The sequence below is a fragment of the Sarcophilus harrisii genome, chromosome 1, assembly GCF_902635505.1.
Source record: "Sarcophilus harrisii chromosome 1, mSarHar1.11, whole genome shotgun sequence".
NCBI lineage: Eukaryota > Metazoa > Chordata > Mammalia > Dasyuromorphia > Dasyuridae > Sarcophilus > Sarcophilus harrisii.
This window is the reverse complement of record NC_045426.1, coordinates 287029266-287044838: the sequence shown is the minus strand read 5'-3', so window position 1 is coordinate 287044838 and position 15573 is coordinate 287029266. Positions and strand designations below refer to the sequence as shown.

Below are 15573 nucleotides of genomic sequence, written 5' to 3'. Positions count from 1 at the left end.
GAAATCATCCTGTTGGTCATTTCTTACTGAACAATAATATTCCATAATATTCATATACCACAATTTATTCAGCCATTCTCCAACTGAAGGGCATCCACTCAGTTTCCAGTTTCTAGCCTCTACAAAGAGGGCTGCCACAAACATTCATGCACATACAGGTCCCTTTCTCTTCTTTATGATCTCTTTGGGATATAAGCCCAGTACTAACACTGCTGGATCAAAGGGTATGCACAATTTGATGACTTTTTGAGCATAGTTCCAAACTACTCTCCAGAATGGTTGGATTCGTTCACAACTCCACCAACAATGCATCAATGTCCCAGTTTTCCCGCATCCCCTCCAACAATCATCATTATTTTGCATTCCTCTGATTAATAATGACTTGGAGCATCTTTTCATATGACTAGAAATAGTTTCAATTTCTTCATCTGAGAATTGTCTGTTCATATCCTTTGACCATTTTTCAATTGGAGAATGGCTTGATTTTTTATAAATTAGAGTTAATTCTCTATATATTTTGGAAATGAGGCCTTTATCAGAACCTTTGACTGTAAAAATATTTTTCCAGTTTATTGTTTCCATTCTAATCTTGTCTGCATTAGTTTTGTTTGTACAAAAACTTTTCAGTTTGGTATAGTCGAAATTTTCTATTTTGTGATCAGTAATGATCTCTAGTTCTTCTTTGGTCATAAATTCCTTCCCCTTCCACAAGTCTAAAGAGGTAAACTATCCTGTGTTCCTCTAATTTTTAATAATTTCATTCTTATGCCTAGGTCATGAACCCATTTTGACCTTATCTTGGTGTACGGTGTTAAGTGTGGATCAATGCCTAGTTTCTGCCATATTAGTTTCCAATTTTCCCAGCAATTTTTGTCAAACAGTAAGTTCTTATCCCAAAAAGCTAGGGTCTTTAGGTTTGTCAAAGACTAGGTTGCTATAGTTGTTGACTGTTTTGTCCATTGAACCTAACCTATTCCACTGATCAACTAATCTATTCCTTAACCAATACCAAATGGTTTTGGTAATTGCTGCTCTATAATATAATTTTCGATCTGGTACAGCTAAGCCACCTTCATTTGATTTTTTTTTTTTTATTAATTCCTTGAATTCTTGCCTTTTGTTTTCCATATGAATTTTGTTGTTATTTTTTCTCGGTCATTAAAATAGTTTTTTGGGACTCTGATTATATGGCCTAAATAAATAGATTAGTTTAGGTAATATTGTCATCTTTATTATTTTGCTTCGCCTATCCAAGAGCATTTCATTATTTTCAATTGATTGATCAGACTTAATTTGTATGAAAAGTGGTCTGTAATTTAGCTCATAAAGTTTCTGAATTTTCCCTTGGCAATAGATTCCTAAATATTTTATATTATCAGTAGTTACTTTAAATGGAATTTCTCTTTGTAACTCTGACTGTTGGATTGTTAGTATTATATAAGAATGCTGATGACTTATGTAGGGTTTATTTTATAACCAACACTTTGCTAAAATTGTGGATTATTTCTAATAACTTTTTTAGTAGAATCTCTGGGGTTCTCTAAGTATACCATCATATTCGTCAGCAAAGTGATAATTTGGTTTCCTCATTGCCTATTCTTATTCCTTTAATCTCTTTCTCAGCTCTTATTGCCAAGCTAGTGTTTCCAATACAATATTAAATAATGCTTGATGATATAGGCACCTTGTTTCCTCAGATCTTATTGAGAATGGTTCGGTTTGTCTCCATTACATATGATGCTTATGATGGTTTTAAATAGATGCTGCTGATTATTTTAGGAAAGATCCATTTATTCTATCTCTCAAGTGTTTTTTAATAGGAATGGATGTTGGATTTTGTCAGATGCTTTTTCTTCATCTATTGAGATGATCCTATGGTTTTGTTAATTGGTTATTAATATGGAATTATTTGATAGTTTTCTAATATTGAACCAGCCTTGCATTCCTGGTATAAATCCTACTTGATCTAGTGTATTATCCTAGGGATGATTTTCTGTAGTCTTTTGCTAATATCTTATTTGATTTTTAGCTTCAATATTCGTGGGAGATTGGTCTATAATTTTCTTTCTCTGTTTTCAACCTACCTGGTTTAGGTATCAGTACCATGTCTGTGTCATAGAAGGAATTTGGTAGGACTCCTTCATTCCCAATTTTATCAAATAATTTATATAGCATTGGGGCCAATTGTTCTTTAAATGTTTGTAAGAATTCACATGTAAATCCATCTGGTCCTGGGATTTTTCTTAGGGAGTTGTTTAATTGCCTGTTCTATTTCTTTTTCTGAAATGGGACTATTCAAGCAATTTACTTCCTCTTCTGTTAGTCTGGGAAGTCTATTTTTGGAGGAAGTCATCCATTTCACTTAGGTTATCAAATTTATTGGCATAAAGTTGAGCAAAATAACTCCTTATTATTTCTCTAATTTCCTCTTCATTGGTGGAAAGTTCTCCCTTTTCATTTTTAAGACTATTAATTTCATTTTCCACCCTCCTTTTTCTAATCAGATTTACCAAAGGCTTATCTATTTTATTGGCTTTTCCATAGAACCAACTCTTAGTTTTATTAATTAGTTCAATAGTTTTTTTACTTTCAATATTTTTAATTTCTCCTTTTAATTTTAGAATTTCAAATTTAGTATTTGATTGGGGTTTTTAATTTGATCTTTTTTTGTTCAGAATTCATTAATATTTTCTTTCTCTGTTTTATTCAAGTAAGCCTCTAGGATATAAATTCCCTCTTATTACGCTTTGGCTGCATCCACAAATTTTGGTATGACGTCTCATCGTTGTCATTATCTTTAGTGAAATTATTAATTTATCTATAATTTGCTGCTTCACCCAATCATTCTTTAAGATGAAGATGTTTAGTTTCCAATTACTTTTGGTCTATTTACCTAACTTTTTGTTGAATGTAGTTTTATTGCATCATGATCTGAAAAGAAAGCATTTATTATTTCTGCTTTCTTGCATTTAATTTTGAGGTCTTTATGTCCTAAATATGGTCAATTTTGAATAGGTTCCATGAACTGCTGAGAAGAAAGTATATTCCTTTCTATCTCCATTCAATTTTCTCCAAAGATCTAACATACCTAATTTTTCTAATATTCTATTTACTTCTTTAATTTCTTTCTTATTTGTCTTGTGGTTTGATTTGTCTAATTCTGAGAATGCAAGGTTGAGATCTCCCACTACAGTTCTTTTGTACATATTTTCACAACTATCATGTTGCATGAGAAAAATCAGAACAAAAAGGGGGAAAATGAGAAAGAAAAGAAAATGCAAGCAAACAACAATAAAAAGAGTGAAGATACTAAGTTGCCATCCATACTCAGTCCCCTCAGTCCCCTCAGTCCTCTCTCTGGGTGTAGATGGCTCTCTTCTTCATGAGACCATTGGAACTGGCCTGATTGATCTCATTGTTGAAAAGAGCCACATCCATCAGAATTATCATTGTATAATTTTGCTGTTGCCCTATACAATGATTTCCTGGTTCTACTCATTTCACTTAGTTCATGTAACTCTCCAAACCTCTCTGAAATCATCCTACTGGTTATTTCTTATAGAAAAATAATATTATGTAACATTCATATATAATAATTTATTCAAACATTTGGTTTCCAGTTTTTTACCACTACAAAAAGGGCTGTCACAAACATGTGGATCCCTTTCCCTCCTTTATCTTCTTTGGGGTTACAGGCCCAGTAGAGACACTGCTGAATCAAGGAGTAAGCACATTCTGATAGCCCTTTGGGCATAGTTTCATATATATTGCTCTCCAGAATGATTGGATCAGTTCACAACTCCATTAGCAATGTATTAGTGTCCAAGTTTTCCTATATCCCCTACAGCATTCCTCATTATCTCTTCCTATCATCTTAGCCAATCTAAAAGGGGTATACTGGTATCTCAGTGTTGTCTTAATTTGCATTTCTCTCATCAATAGAAATTTTAGCCCACCTTTTCATATGACTAGATATGGTTTCAAATTCTTCATCTGAAAATTATCTATTCATATCTGATCAAAGATCATTTATCAATTGGAGAATGATTTGAATTCTTATAACTTTAAGTCAATTCTCTATACATTTTAGAAATGAAGCTTTTATCAGAACCTTTGCATGTAAAAAATTTTTCCCAATTTATTGCTTCCCTTTTGATCTTCTCTACATTCGTTTTGTTTGTACAAATTTTTATAATCAAAATTATCCATTTTGCGTTTTATAATGTATTCCAGTTCTTCTTTGGCCACAAATTTCTTCCTTCTCCACACATCTGAGAGGTATACTGTCCTTTGTTCTTCTAATTTGCTTGTAATATCACTCTTTTATGTCTAAATCATGAATCCATTTTGATCGTATGTTGGTGTTAGGTGTGGATCAATGCCTAGTTTCTGACTTAATAATTTCCAATTTTCCCTGTGAAATAGTGAGTCTGAACTGAAGTCTTTGGGGTTTATCAAACATTAGATTACTAGTCATTGACTATTGTACCTTATGAAGCTATCCTATTCCACTGATCAATTACTTTTATTTCTTAGCCAGTACCAAATGGTTTTGATGACTGCTGCTTTATAATATAGTTTTAGGTCTGGTACAGCTAGGCCATCTTCATTTGCATTTTTTTTTTATTCCCTTGAAATTCTTGACTTTTTATTCTTCCAGATGAACTTTATTATTTTTTCTAACTGTAAAATAATTTCTTGGCAGTTTGATTTGTATGGCACTGAATAATTAATTTAGGTATATTTTTTGATTTTTAAGATAGAACTGGGGGCGCTATCCAAAGCTTCTTGTGCAGCTCTGAGCCTTGGCCTTGAACACAGAGGCTCCTTGTGTTTGGTGTGTTGCTCACAGCAGGTAATATCCCCACCTGGCCTCTCCAGCCAACAGCCTGGTTTCCCTGGCTGGCAATTTTCCTTTTGTGCTGGGATTGCTGGGACTGGAGACTGCTCCACTGTTCTGCTGTGCTGTGGAGCAAGGACCAAGAGCCTCATTCACAATTGCTGATCTGCTGTGATTAAGATCTTCTCACTGCCTTTCACTGACCTCTCTTGAAGTCCTTCTAATCTATCTTGAACTGGAGTGATTCAGTTTCCTGGATTCACTCCTCCATCTTCTCTCCATCCCTTGTGCTAACCAATATTCTATTACATCATTAACCACAACTTGTTGAGCCATTCCCCAATTGATGGGCATTTTTTAGTTTTCAATTCTTTGCCACCACAAACCTTTACATTCATTGTTGCCAAAAGTATCAAACGTATTTGGCTTCTGCTATGACATTTACATTTAGACACTTTAAAATACTTTTAATATAACATTGTAGCAGTTTTGAAAAGGAATAATGCTCATAGATTTTATTTGACTATCATAAGTGGATAGATCAGCTGCAAGTCTTTCCTCTAATATATCATGTCTGATACATGCTCTCCAACTCTAAGCAAGGCTCTTAACCTTTCAGTCCTCTAGGAACTTCATCTCCAAGACTAAGTTTCAGAGATACTTACTTACTTTTCTCCCCCCCCCCCCCCTTTTTTTTTTTTTTTTTGCTGAGGCAATTGGAGTTAAGTGACTTGTCCAGGGTCACACAGCCAGGAAAGTGTTAAGTGTCCGAGACCAGGTTTGAACTCGGGTCCTTCTGACTTCAGGGCTGGTGCTCTATACATTGCGCCACCTAGTTTACTTGTTGGACCCCCATTCCCTAAATTAATGAAATCCTAGGTCTAATTCTTGTCTATATACTCATTTGACTGCAGCTTCTGATGAACAAATGGGAAAATGGGCCTTCTTTATATTAATATGATGTTACTGACATTTACAGGAATGGATTGGGTTTAACATGATTTCATTTTAATAACCTGGTGGGGTACAGTTAAAATTTTTCTCTGGGGAAGATATTTCTTTTTCTTTTTAAATGGTATTTTATTTTCCTCAATACATATAAAGATAGTTTTCGGTATTCATTTTTGTAAGACTTTGTGCTCCAAATTTTTTCTCCCTTTCTCTGGAGACCTTGCCTCCCCTCTCCCCAAGAGGAAGACATTTCTTATATTGGTTTTTATTGTATAAATTTGACATGATTTTTGAGTTTATTAACACCTATTTAGTAAGTGTCTTTGTAGCTTACCTACACTAATTCCATTCCTCAGTACTTAGCTGGTTATGTTAGTTTTTAGAAAAGACCTAGAAATCAAATCTTCATCTTAAAAGTGTTTACAATTTGGTTGGGAAGAGATAAGACACACTTCTGTAAACATACAAGTAAACATCTTAACATTTGCCTATTTTAATTTCTCGCTTTTCCTCAGAAGTAAAGCTTCAAACTAACAAAACAACTCTGAGATACCACTACACACCTGTGAGATTGGCTAGAATGACAGGGAAATATAATGCTGAATGTTGGAGGGGATGTGGGAAAAACAGGAACACTAATATATTATTGGTGGAATTGTGAATACATCCAGCCATTCTGGAGAGCAATTTGGAAATATGCTCAAAAAGTTATCAAACTGTACATACCCTTTGATCCAGCAGTGTTTCTACTGGGCTTATATCCCAAAGAAATCTTAAAGAAGGGAAAGGGACCTGTATGTGCATGAATGTTTGTGGCAGGTCTCTTTGTAGTGGCCAGAAACTGGAAACTGAGTGGATGCCCATCAATTGGAGAATGGCTGAATAAATTGTGGTATATGAATATTATGGAATATTATTGTTCGGTAAGAAATGACCAACAGGATGATTTCAGAAAGGTTTGGAGAGACTTAAATGGACTGATGCTGAGTGAAATGAGCAGGACCCGGAGATCATTATATACTTCAACAACAATACTATATGATGATCAATTCTGATGAACATGGCCATCTCCAGCAATGAGATGAACCAAATCAGTTCCAATAGAGCAGTAATGAATTGAACCATTTACACCCAGGGGAAAGAACTCTGGGAGATGACTATGAACCATTACATAATAGAATTCTCAATCCCTCTATTTTTGTCCACCTGCATTTTTGATTTCCTTCACATGCTAATAGTACACTATTTCAAAATCCGATTCTTTTTGCATAGCGAAATAACTGTTAGGACATGTATACTTTTATTATATTTAATTTATACTTTAATATATTTAACATTGGTCAGTATTGGTCAACTTGCCATGGGGGGGGAGGGGAGACAGATGGGGGAAAGAAGGGGAAAAATTGGAACAAAAGGTTTGGCAATTGTAATTACCCATGCATGTAACTTGTAAATAAAAAGCTACAAAAAATTTAAAAAAAAAGAGTAAAGCTTCACTTATCAGAATCCTAAATGAATAAGATTTTCCTTTCACCTCTGTCCTGCCCTTTGGATATTAAGGGTCAGTGAAATTAAAAGAAATTAGCATAAGTTTTTTCACACCAACTGTCTTGGAATCTCAAAATAATAATAAACCTTTTTTAAAAGAGATTTGTATGAGAAATGGTTACTAAATAAACTAAACAAACAGTCAACAAACTTTAGTTAAGGACATATTCTTTTTTTTTTTTTTTTAATAGCCTTTTATTTACAGGTTATATGCATGGGTAACTTTACAGCATTAACAATTGCCAAACCTTTTGTTCCAATTTTTCCCCTCCTTCCCCCACCCCCACCTAGATGGCAGGATGACCAGTAGATGTTAAATATATTAAAATATAAATTAGATACACAATAAGTATACATGACCAAACCGTTATTTTGCTGTACAAAAAGAATCAGACTCTGAAATATTGTACAATTAGCTTGTGAAGGAAATCAAAAATGCAGGTGGGCATAAATATAGGGATTGGGAATTCAATGTAATGGTTTTTAGTCATCTCCCAGAGTTCTTTTTCTGGGCATAGCTAGTTCAGTTCATTACTGCTCCATTAGAAATGATTTGGTTGATCTCGTTGCTGAGGATGGCCTGATCCATCAGAACTGGTCATCATCTAGTATTGTTGTTGAAGTATATAATGATCTCCTGGTCCTGCTCATTTCACTCAGCATCAGTTCGTGTAAGTCTCTCCAGGCCTTTCTGAAATCATCCTGTTGGTCATTTCTTTTTTTTTATTTATTTATTTATTTATTTATTTATTTATTTTTTTAATTTAATAGCCTTTTATTTACAGGATATATACATGGGTAACTTTACAGCATTAACAATTGCCAAACCTCTTGTTCCAATTTTTCACCTCCAGGCCTCTCCAGGCCTTTCTGAAATCATCCTGTTGGTCATTTCTTACAGAACAATAATATTCCATAATATTCATATACAACAATTTATTCAGCCATTCTCCAACTGATGGGCCTCCATTCAGTTTCCAGTTTCTAGCCACTATAAAAAGGGCTGCCACAAACATTCATGCACATCCAGGTCCCTTTCCCTTCTTTATAATCTCTTTGGGATATAAGCCCAGTAGTAACACTGCTGGATCAAAAGGTATGCACAGTTTGATAACTTTTTGAGCATAGTTCCAAACTACTCTCCAGAATGGTTGGATTCGTTCACAACTCCACCAACAATGCATCAATGTTAAGGACATATTCTTTATGCAAAAGTTTTGGAATGGACACCAGGTTCAGAGACTCAATCTCTGAATAATGGAGGATAGCTGTCACTCATAGTAGTGTTGTAAGGCTTCATTGGAAATGTATGTAAATTGTTTGGCAATCATAAAAATGCTATAGAAATGGCATTTGTTATGGTTAGACTTAGAATTAAGTCATTCATTATAATCTCTCCTCTAGCTTTAATTTGACTTTCTTTATGACTGGGAAAATCACTTTACCTGTCTTCATTTCTAAAACAAAGGAATTGAACTAGCGTTCTTTCTAGCTCTAATAGTCTATAATTCTACAAAGAAGCCCTCATCAAAGCTTCTGTCTTAAGGCAAATCTGACATGAACTCAAAATAACCATTCCATTACAGCAAAATAAAGAAAAAAATATCAAGATAACCTTGGGCCTGTGGGGAAGGAAAATAAATATTTTAAAGCACAGAGCTAAACCTATGTGAGGAGGTATGGTCAAAAATAATGGAAAGGCTGGGAGGAAAGAAAATGCAGAAAAGATCTGCATAAATTACAAAAGTGCATGAATAAATGAAGTATATTACATTTAAATGATTCCTTAAATTATAATGAAAGTAAGAAAATAGGCTTTTTCCCCTCAAAAACTAAAAAAAGTTAAAATATTTTTTTCTGTATCAAGATATTCTTTAGAAAATAAAATTTAAAACGTCCCATATTTGGGGAAAAAAAATCCAAGTGATAAAACATAAGTCAAGATTTAAGAGGGTTATAAAGTGCTATCTCTATTCTACTAGGAGATGAAATCCTTGAGGGCAGAAACTGTTTTTTGGTTTTATGTCCCCACCACCTGGGGATTGTACTTTGCAACGTTAATCAACTTGGATAAATGACTTTTGCATACTTAAGAAAGACTAAGCAAAACAATAAACAGCACCAATGAAGAGTGCATTGTATAGCTTTATATGTTATGGGTTTGGCTTTCATTTTCTGCTAATATTTCTTTGCCTTGAAAAATGTCTTGATAACTTGATAACTTGAGCTTTTAAATTGTACACTAAAATACATTTTACTTAAGCTTCCAAAGTTGTACCACAAAGTGGTTGTCATCTTAGATGAACTTTGTAAGGAATGTAATAGGCAGAGATGAGAGGCGAGAATATTCCAGGTATAAGATATAACTTATGCAGAGGAACTCAAAGGGAAAAATTGTAATGTCATGTGTGTATGTCAACCATGGGATAAAATATTTTGCCATAACAAATGATGAAAGAATGATTTAGGAGAAACCTGAGAATACTTTATGAACTGATATAAGGATGTAAGCAGGACTAGGAAAACAGTTCATATGAGCACAGCATTGAAAAGAAAATGTCAGTGAAACATTTAAAAAACAAAACAGTAAAAGAAAGTCTTGAAGAGGATACAGGCAATCTACCTGGCACTACCATGTGCACATTTTTGCACATTAATTGCATTTTTTAAAAAGAAAGAAAGGCAGATTGTAGGTAATTGGAAGAGGGGACCTGAGCCACTCATAGCCCAATTGTACCTTGTCTTAGACAGTCCTTTTTGTTTGTTTGTTTGTTTGTATATTGAGACATTCATGTTGATTGGTTTTTACAAAGTTCATAAAAAGAAAGAAAAATCTTTTTTTTTTTAAAAGGGCTACTTTAATATCTTATTATCTCTTGGAGATGAGTGGGTTCTTGAACTAAGTTGAATAGAAGCTCTGATAGGTTCTACAAAGCTGGGAGGTCTTTGAGTATTGATTCTACTAGGACCAACATAGCAAAATTTGGAAAAGTTAATCACCAGAAGATTTTATATGAAATGGATTTTGTTTTTTGGAGTCTGGAAGTGGGAGGAGGTAAGGCATAGCACCCTAGAAGGACAGTCAGCTGAGAGAGAGATAAAGAAAGATACACCCACACTGAAGGAGGCACTGATTTTTGAAGTATAAGAAATATTGAGTTCTTAAGTAGGTAGAGAAAGAAGACAACAGAATTATTTTAAGGTTTACTTTCTTAGGGGTGTCAGATATCTCATATTTCTTTTAGCATTTAGATTTACCCATTTTGATTCATTAAACTATTTATTTTAACTTTAGCAACAAATTCTGAGTTAGTTGCTTTATTCTATACTGGGGCATTTTTTTCCCCAGCAGTCACTTTAAAAAAAGAAAAGCTAATGTCTTGCTAAAAGTTTCAGTCCTTCCAATCCATTTGAACTTCAGCGGTTGTTAGAGAGAAGACGGCAGCATACTCACAAGTTTAAAAGAAAGATATGAGCCATTTATTATTAGAGTTGGCACAATTATTCTGTGCCAACAATTGTGCTAAGTACTGGGGATATGTATAAGCAAAAAAGAATTTGTTTTTGCCTTCAAAGAGTTTATATTCTAACAGGAGATCACACACATACACAAAAGGGAGCTGTAAACCAGTAGTGGAAGGGATGAAGAAAGTCAAGAATAGGAACAGTTTGGATAGGAAATGAAGTCTGGTTTGGACCTCTCTACAAATTGGAGGCCCTAGGATGAACTGTGCTGGAAGAGAAATTTGCTGTGTGTTTTGGAAGCCATGTGGACAAGCTACATATTCCAGAATAAGGATGTTCCTAGCACTGAGGGAAGCCCTAGATTGCAGAGACATGGCTTTGGAGTCTAGAAGTCAATAAGAAGGGAAATAAGATTCATATAGTGTTTTTCTTAAAGTAGAGGCCCTGGTAGGAGCTTGACAATGGAAGAAGATAGGCCCTGCAGAAAGATAAAAAAATCACTGAATAATTATTATTTTAAAATAGCTTTATTTGTGCAAACCACATGATTTTTCTCTTTTTTTTTTTAGATCGGGATTATTGGTGGAACTGGTCTAGATGATCCTGAAATTTTGGAAGGAAGAACTGAAAAATATGTTGACACACCATATGGCAAGGTTGATATCCTAAATCAAGTCACTGCTTATTTTTTTCTCTTGAATGTTTTGATATTTTTAAAGTGAAATTCAGATTTCTTTACAGAACCTCAATGATTACCACATTGATTTGTTTTTAAATGTAGACCATGCCAATAAATTGGGATATTTTTGAAAATTGAAAAAAATGTATATGCTTAATAAAAAACAACTAAAGGGTACATTCAAATTTTATACAAACTAGTTTGAAGAGAATGTATGGCTTGGTATTTCAAAGTATGAATATAGATAGACTGCAGTATATGTACACCAGTGTAGCAATATCATTAGATTCGGGGTAACTTAATCATCTGTAATTAATAAGGAAGTAATTAGATAAAAAAAACAAAGAAAATTCTTAACAGAAATGTGAAGGAAACTAATAACTTTCTGGAAATAATAAAGTTAGAAATATCATTGAGTGAAAAGAAACTCATAATAGCATGCATGGCTTACCTAAAACCCCAACAAAACACAAGTTTGTCAATTCTGATAAAATACTTCAGAAAAAAGAAAAAAGATATCAGAGTTGAGACTCAAAACTTCCCAATTCTTTGTTTCCCAGAATAAGTGTTATGTCATCTCTTTGAACTCTGCAAAAAACTTTGTATTAAATAAAAAACAAAACAAGGATTTATATGTTGGCATCACTAGAATACATAATTTATTTTGAAGGGAGGGTGCACAATATGCTGAGATAGGAAGTAGCAAATAATTCTTAAAGAGACTCATCTCACTTAACTAAAAGTAAAACTGAATTATTGACTCATTTTGCTTTAAAATAGTGTTTAAAATTTTAAAATAGTTTAAAATAGTTTGTACAATTGTAGCATTAGATTTAGGGCTCAAAAGGACTTCCAGGAGCCATTTCTTTTTTTATACCATTAGCAAAAATAGTCACAACTTTTATTTTTTAAGATTTATTGTCATTATTCCATACTTTTTCCCCTTATCCTTCTTATTCAATATAAGGGAGAACTCATTCTGAGCATATTTTGATGATTTTTAAAAGTCAAAGCTTGAGTAGGTTTGAAGGATCTTTTCCCCACTACCAAAAACTTTTTACTTGGGTGCATTATTCAGTATCTAATTTGGGTGACTTAGAACATGAGACTAAAAAGGACTGAGATTACTAGGCTGATCTCTCCAGTAGTTGTCTCACTTGGTACAGAAGTACATGTATATACCTTATAAGACTGAATATACTTTCAGTTCTAGTCAATCGCAAGAGAATTTAAACTATTGACCACAAAGAAGTTCAATGAGAACATAAATGGACTCATTACCTCTCCTAGTAAACTGAGATCACCTGTTCACCTGACAAGGTAGCATTTTCAATGTGTGAGGGCAGGAATATTTATTTTCATGGGGTATGTCTTCTTGGGATGAATTAAAATTTTCTTAAAACAATGATCATTTAATTTCTTACCAGTGTTTGTATGCTTTTCTTTCCACATAATGAGCAGCCATCAGATGCCTTGATTTTGGGGAAGATAAAAAATGTTGACTGTGTCCTGCTTGCAAGGTAAACAATCACAAATTTAGGGGCAGGTAGGTGGCACAGTGGATAGAATACCAGCCCTGAAGCCAGGAGGACCTGAGTTCCAACCTGGTCTCAGACATTTAACACTTCCTTGCTTTGTAACCCTGGGCAAGTCATTTAACCCCATTGCCTTAGCAAAACAACAACAACCAAAAAAAACCCCAAACAACAACAAAAAAAGAGAATCACAAATTGAAAGCTAGCAAGGACTTTAGAGACCACCACAAAATCCAACCATCCACCTTTTACAGATAACCTAAAGAGGTTAATTGATGTGTCCAAAGCAACAATTAATAAAGTTACAATAACAGTCTGCAAAGACCAGATTTGAACCCAGATCCTGTGACTCCAAATCTAGTCAAATCCTCTTCATTGTGCCTTGTTGCCTCCAGTTATAACTTTGTTTTATTTTAAGTAGGACTTTACTTTTTTTTTTTTGTTTTAATAAAATCTTATTTGGCAAGGAGGGCAGTAATGATCTGGCCTTTAAAATTTTATTAGTATTTTCTTTTAAATTTCAGCTAAATTTCAAATTAAAATTGCTTATTAGTTAATCTCTCAGTGTTACCCAGAATCTTTTGTAGAATGGCAAAAATTATATGTGACAAAGCTGGTGAAGCCTCAGTCCTATTTGTTTACTGCCTTAAAATTAAAGACTGTCAAAATGACATTAAAGAATGTCAAAATGAAGGCACTTATTTCTGGGATGATAGAATAAGTTTTGCTTATATTGAAAAGATCACTAAATGAAGTCAGAATTAAATGGCTTCTCAGATTTCAGTGAAAAGAGCTGATTTTTTATTAAGGTTTTGTTCCTTTGGATTTTTTTGCAACAGAATGCTCAGTTTTGAACGAAGGCATTTGTTGATATTTAATCAGTGAATCCTTGTTCTCTTGTTGGTATATTCTATTGGTGATTGTTGAAAATTAAACTCATGAATAGATGATTTTATTTCTCCTTCTGTTTTATGATGGCATCCCTAATTTGGCTCCCCTGAATCCTTATTAATATTTTGTCTTCAAAATTAAAACAGAGCTGTCCTTTTTTAAAGAGTATGAATTATCAGAGTTATGGGATTTATATTAATCTTCTAGGTTATTTGTTGTGCCCAAGTCCTTTATTGTCATCCATCTATTGTATGTTTTCTTTTTTTTTGTTTTGCTGAGGCAATTGGATTAAGTGACTTGCCTAGGGGTCACATATCTAGAAAGTGTAAAGTGTTGGGGTCACATTTGAACTCGGGTCCTCCTGACTTCAGGGCTGGTGCTCTATCCACTGTGGCACTTAGCTGCCCCCTATTGTATGTTTTCATTAAGTTGTCTCTTTTATTAGAAGTTTTTTCCCTTTCAGTTTCAAAGGTGTTTAAATCACATTTGCCTGGAATATCTATATTTTTAAAAAACTTCACCTTTGGGGGCAGTTAAGTAGCGAATGGAAACACCATTGGCCCTGGAGTCAAGAAGACCTGAGTTCAAATTCGGTTTCAAAACACTAACTATGTGACCTGGGCAAGTCATTTAACCACAGTTGCCACCCCCAAAGCAAAAACTTTTCCCTTTTCTGGCTATAACCATCATTCTGGGATTTGAGATTTAAAGTATTTAATAATTCATAATAATGGACATTTTATTTTTATAATTTAAAAGAGGGACAGCTAGGTGTCCCAGTGGATAGATCACTGGCCTTGGAGTCAAGAGGACTCGAGTTCAAACATAACCTCAGATACTTAACTTTCTGACCCTGGGCAAGGCAAGTCACTTAACTACAATTGATCTCTCACCTCTCCTTCCCCAAAAAGAAAAGGTCTTGTGTTTTGTTCTTTTGTCTTTTTTTCCTGTAGACATGGAAGGCAGCATACCATCATGCCTTCAAATATCAACTTCCAAGCAAACATTTGGGCCTTAAAGGAAGAGGGCTGCACTCACATTATAGTGACTACTGCTTGTGGCTCTTTAAGAGAAGAAATTCAACCTGGAGATATTGTAATAATTGACCAGTTTATTGACAGGTAAAGGGTCATTATTTGTTATTGTTGTTTAAAGAAGTTTTAAACTTTATGTAAGGTCATGTATCCTTAGGTGGTATATGAAAAAATGCCTTTCCTCTCCTGAATAGGTATAACCAGGCTTGTAGTCATATTTAAAATGTAGATGTGGAGCAGGAATATTTTAGGTTGCAGGAAAAAAAGTCATAATTCAAATGCTATTGTTCCTCTAAAGATCACTTACTACCTCAACCTCTGGAAGTAGACAAAGTCCTGAGTCTGTACTGGATTCCCAAAAAGAATGGGGAGGAATTGGAGGACAAAATGTACTTTTGTACAAAAGAATTCCCAAAACACTTTGGAGTATTGGGTAAATTAGATAAGGAATGAATTTTAAATTAACCTCAATTCTAGAATGGGCATGGATAGTGAATTTTTTTTATTTTTATTTTTAGCTGTCAGTAATTGCCACCCTATATTCCAACCCTTTTGTCCTCTAGTAAAGTTGACAAAGCTTTTACTAGTCTGGTCTCTAGTTAATGACTTTTTGTCAACAGATAGTATGGA

At 34.0% G+C, this 15573-nt stretch overlaps 1 protein-coding gene across 1 annotated transcript in view; it reads left to right on the top strand.

Moving 5' to 3' along the window:
• MTAP (methylthioadenosine phosphorylase) overlaps positions 1-15573 on the top strand; it is a 70532-nt gene that overhangs the window by 12427 nt on the left and 42532 nt on the right. The window contains exons 2-4 of the mRNA XM_003762899.4: positions 11374-11460; positions 12945-13003; positions 14863-15030. Of these exons, the coding sequence (XP_003762947.1) occupies positions 11374-11460; positions 12945-13003; positions 14863-15030 (314 nt within the window). The remainder of the gene's footprint in view (positions 1-11373; positions 11461-12944; positions 13004-14862; positions 15031-15573) is intronic.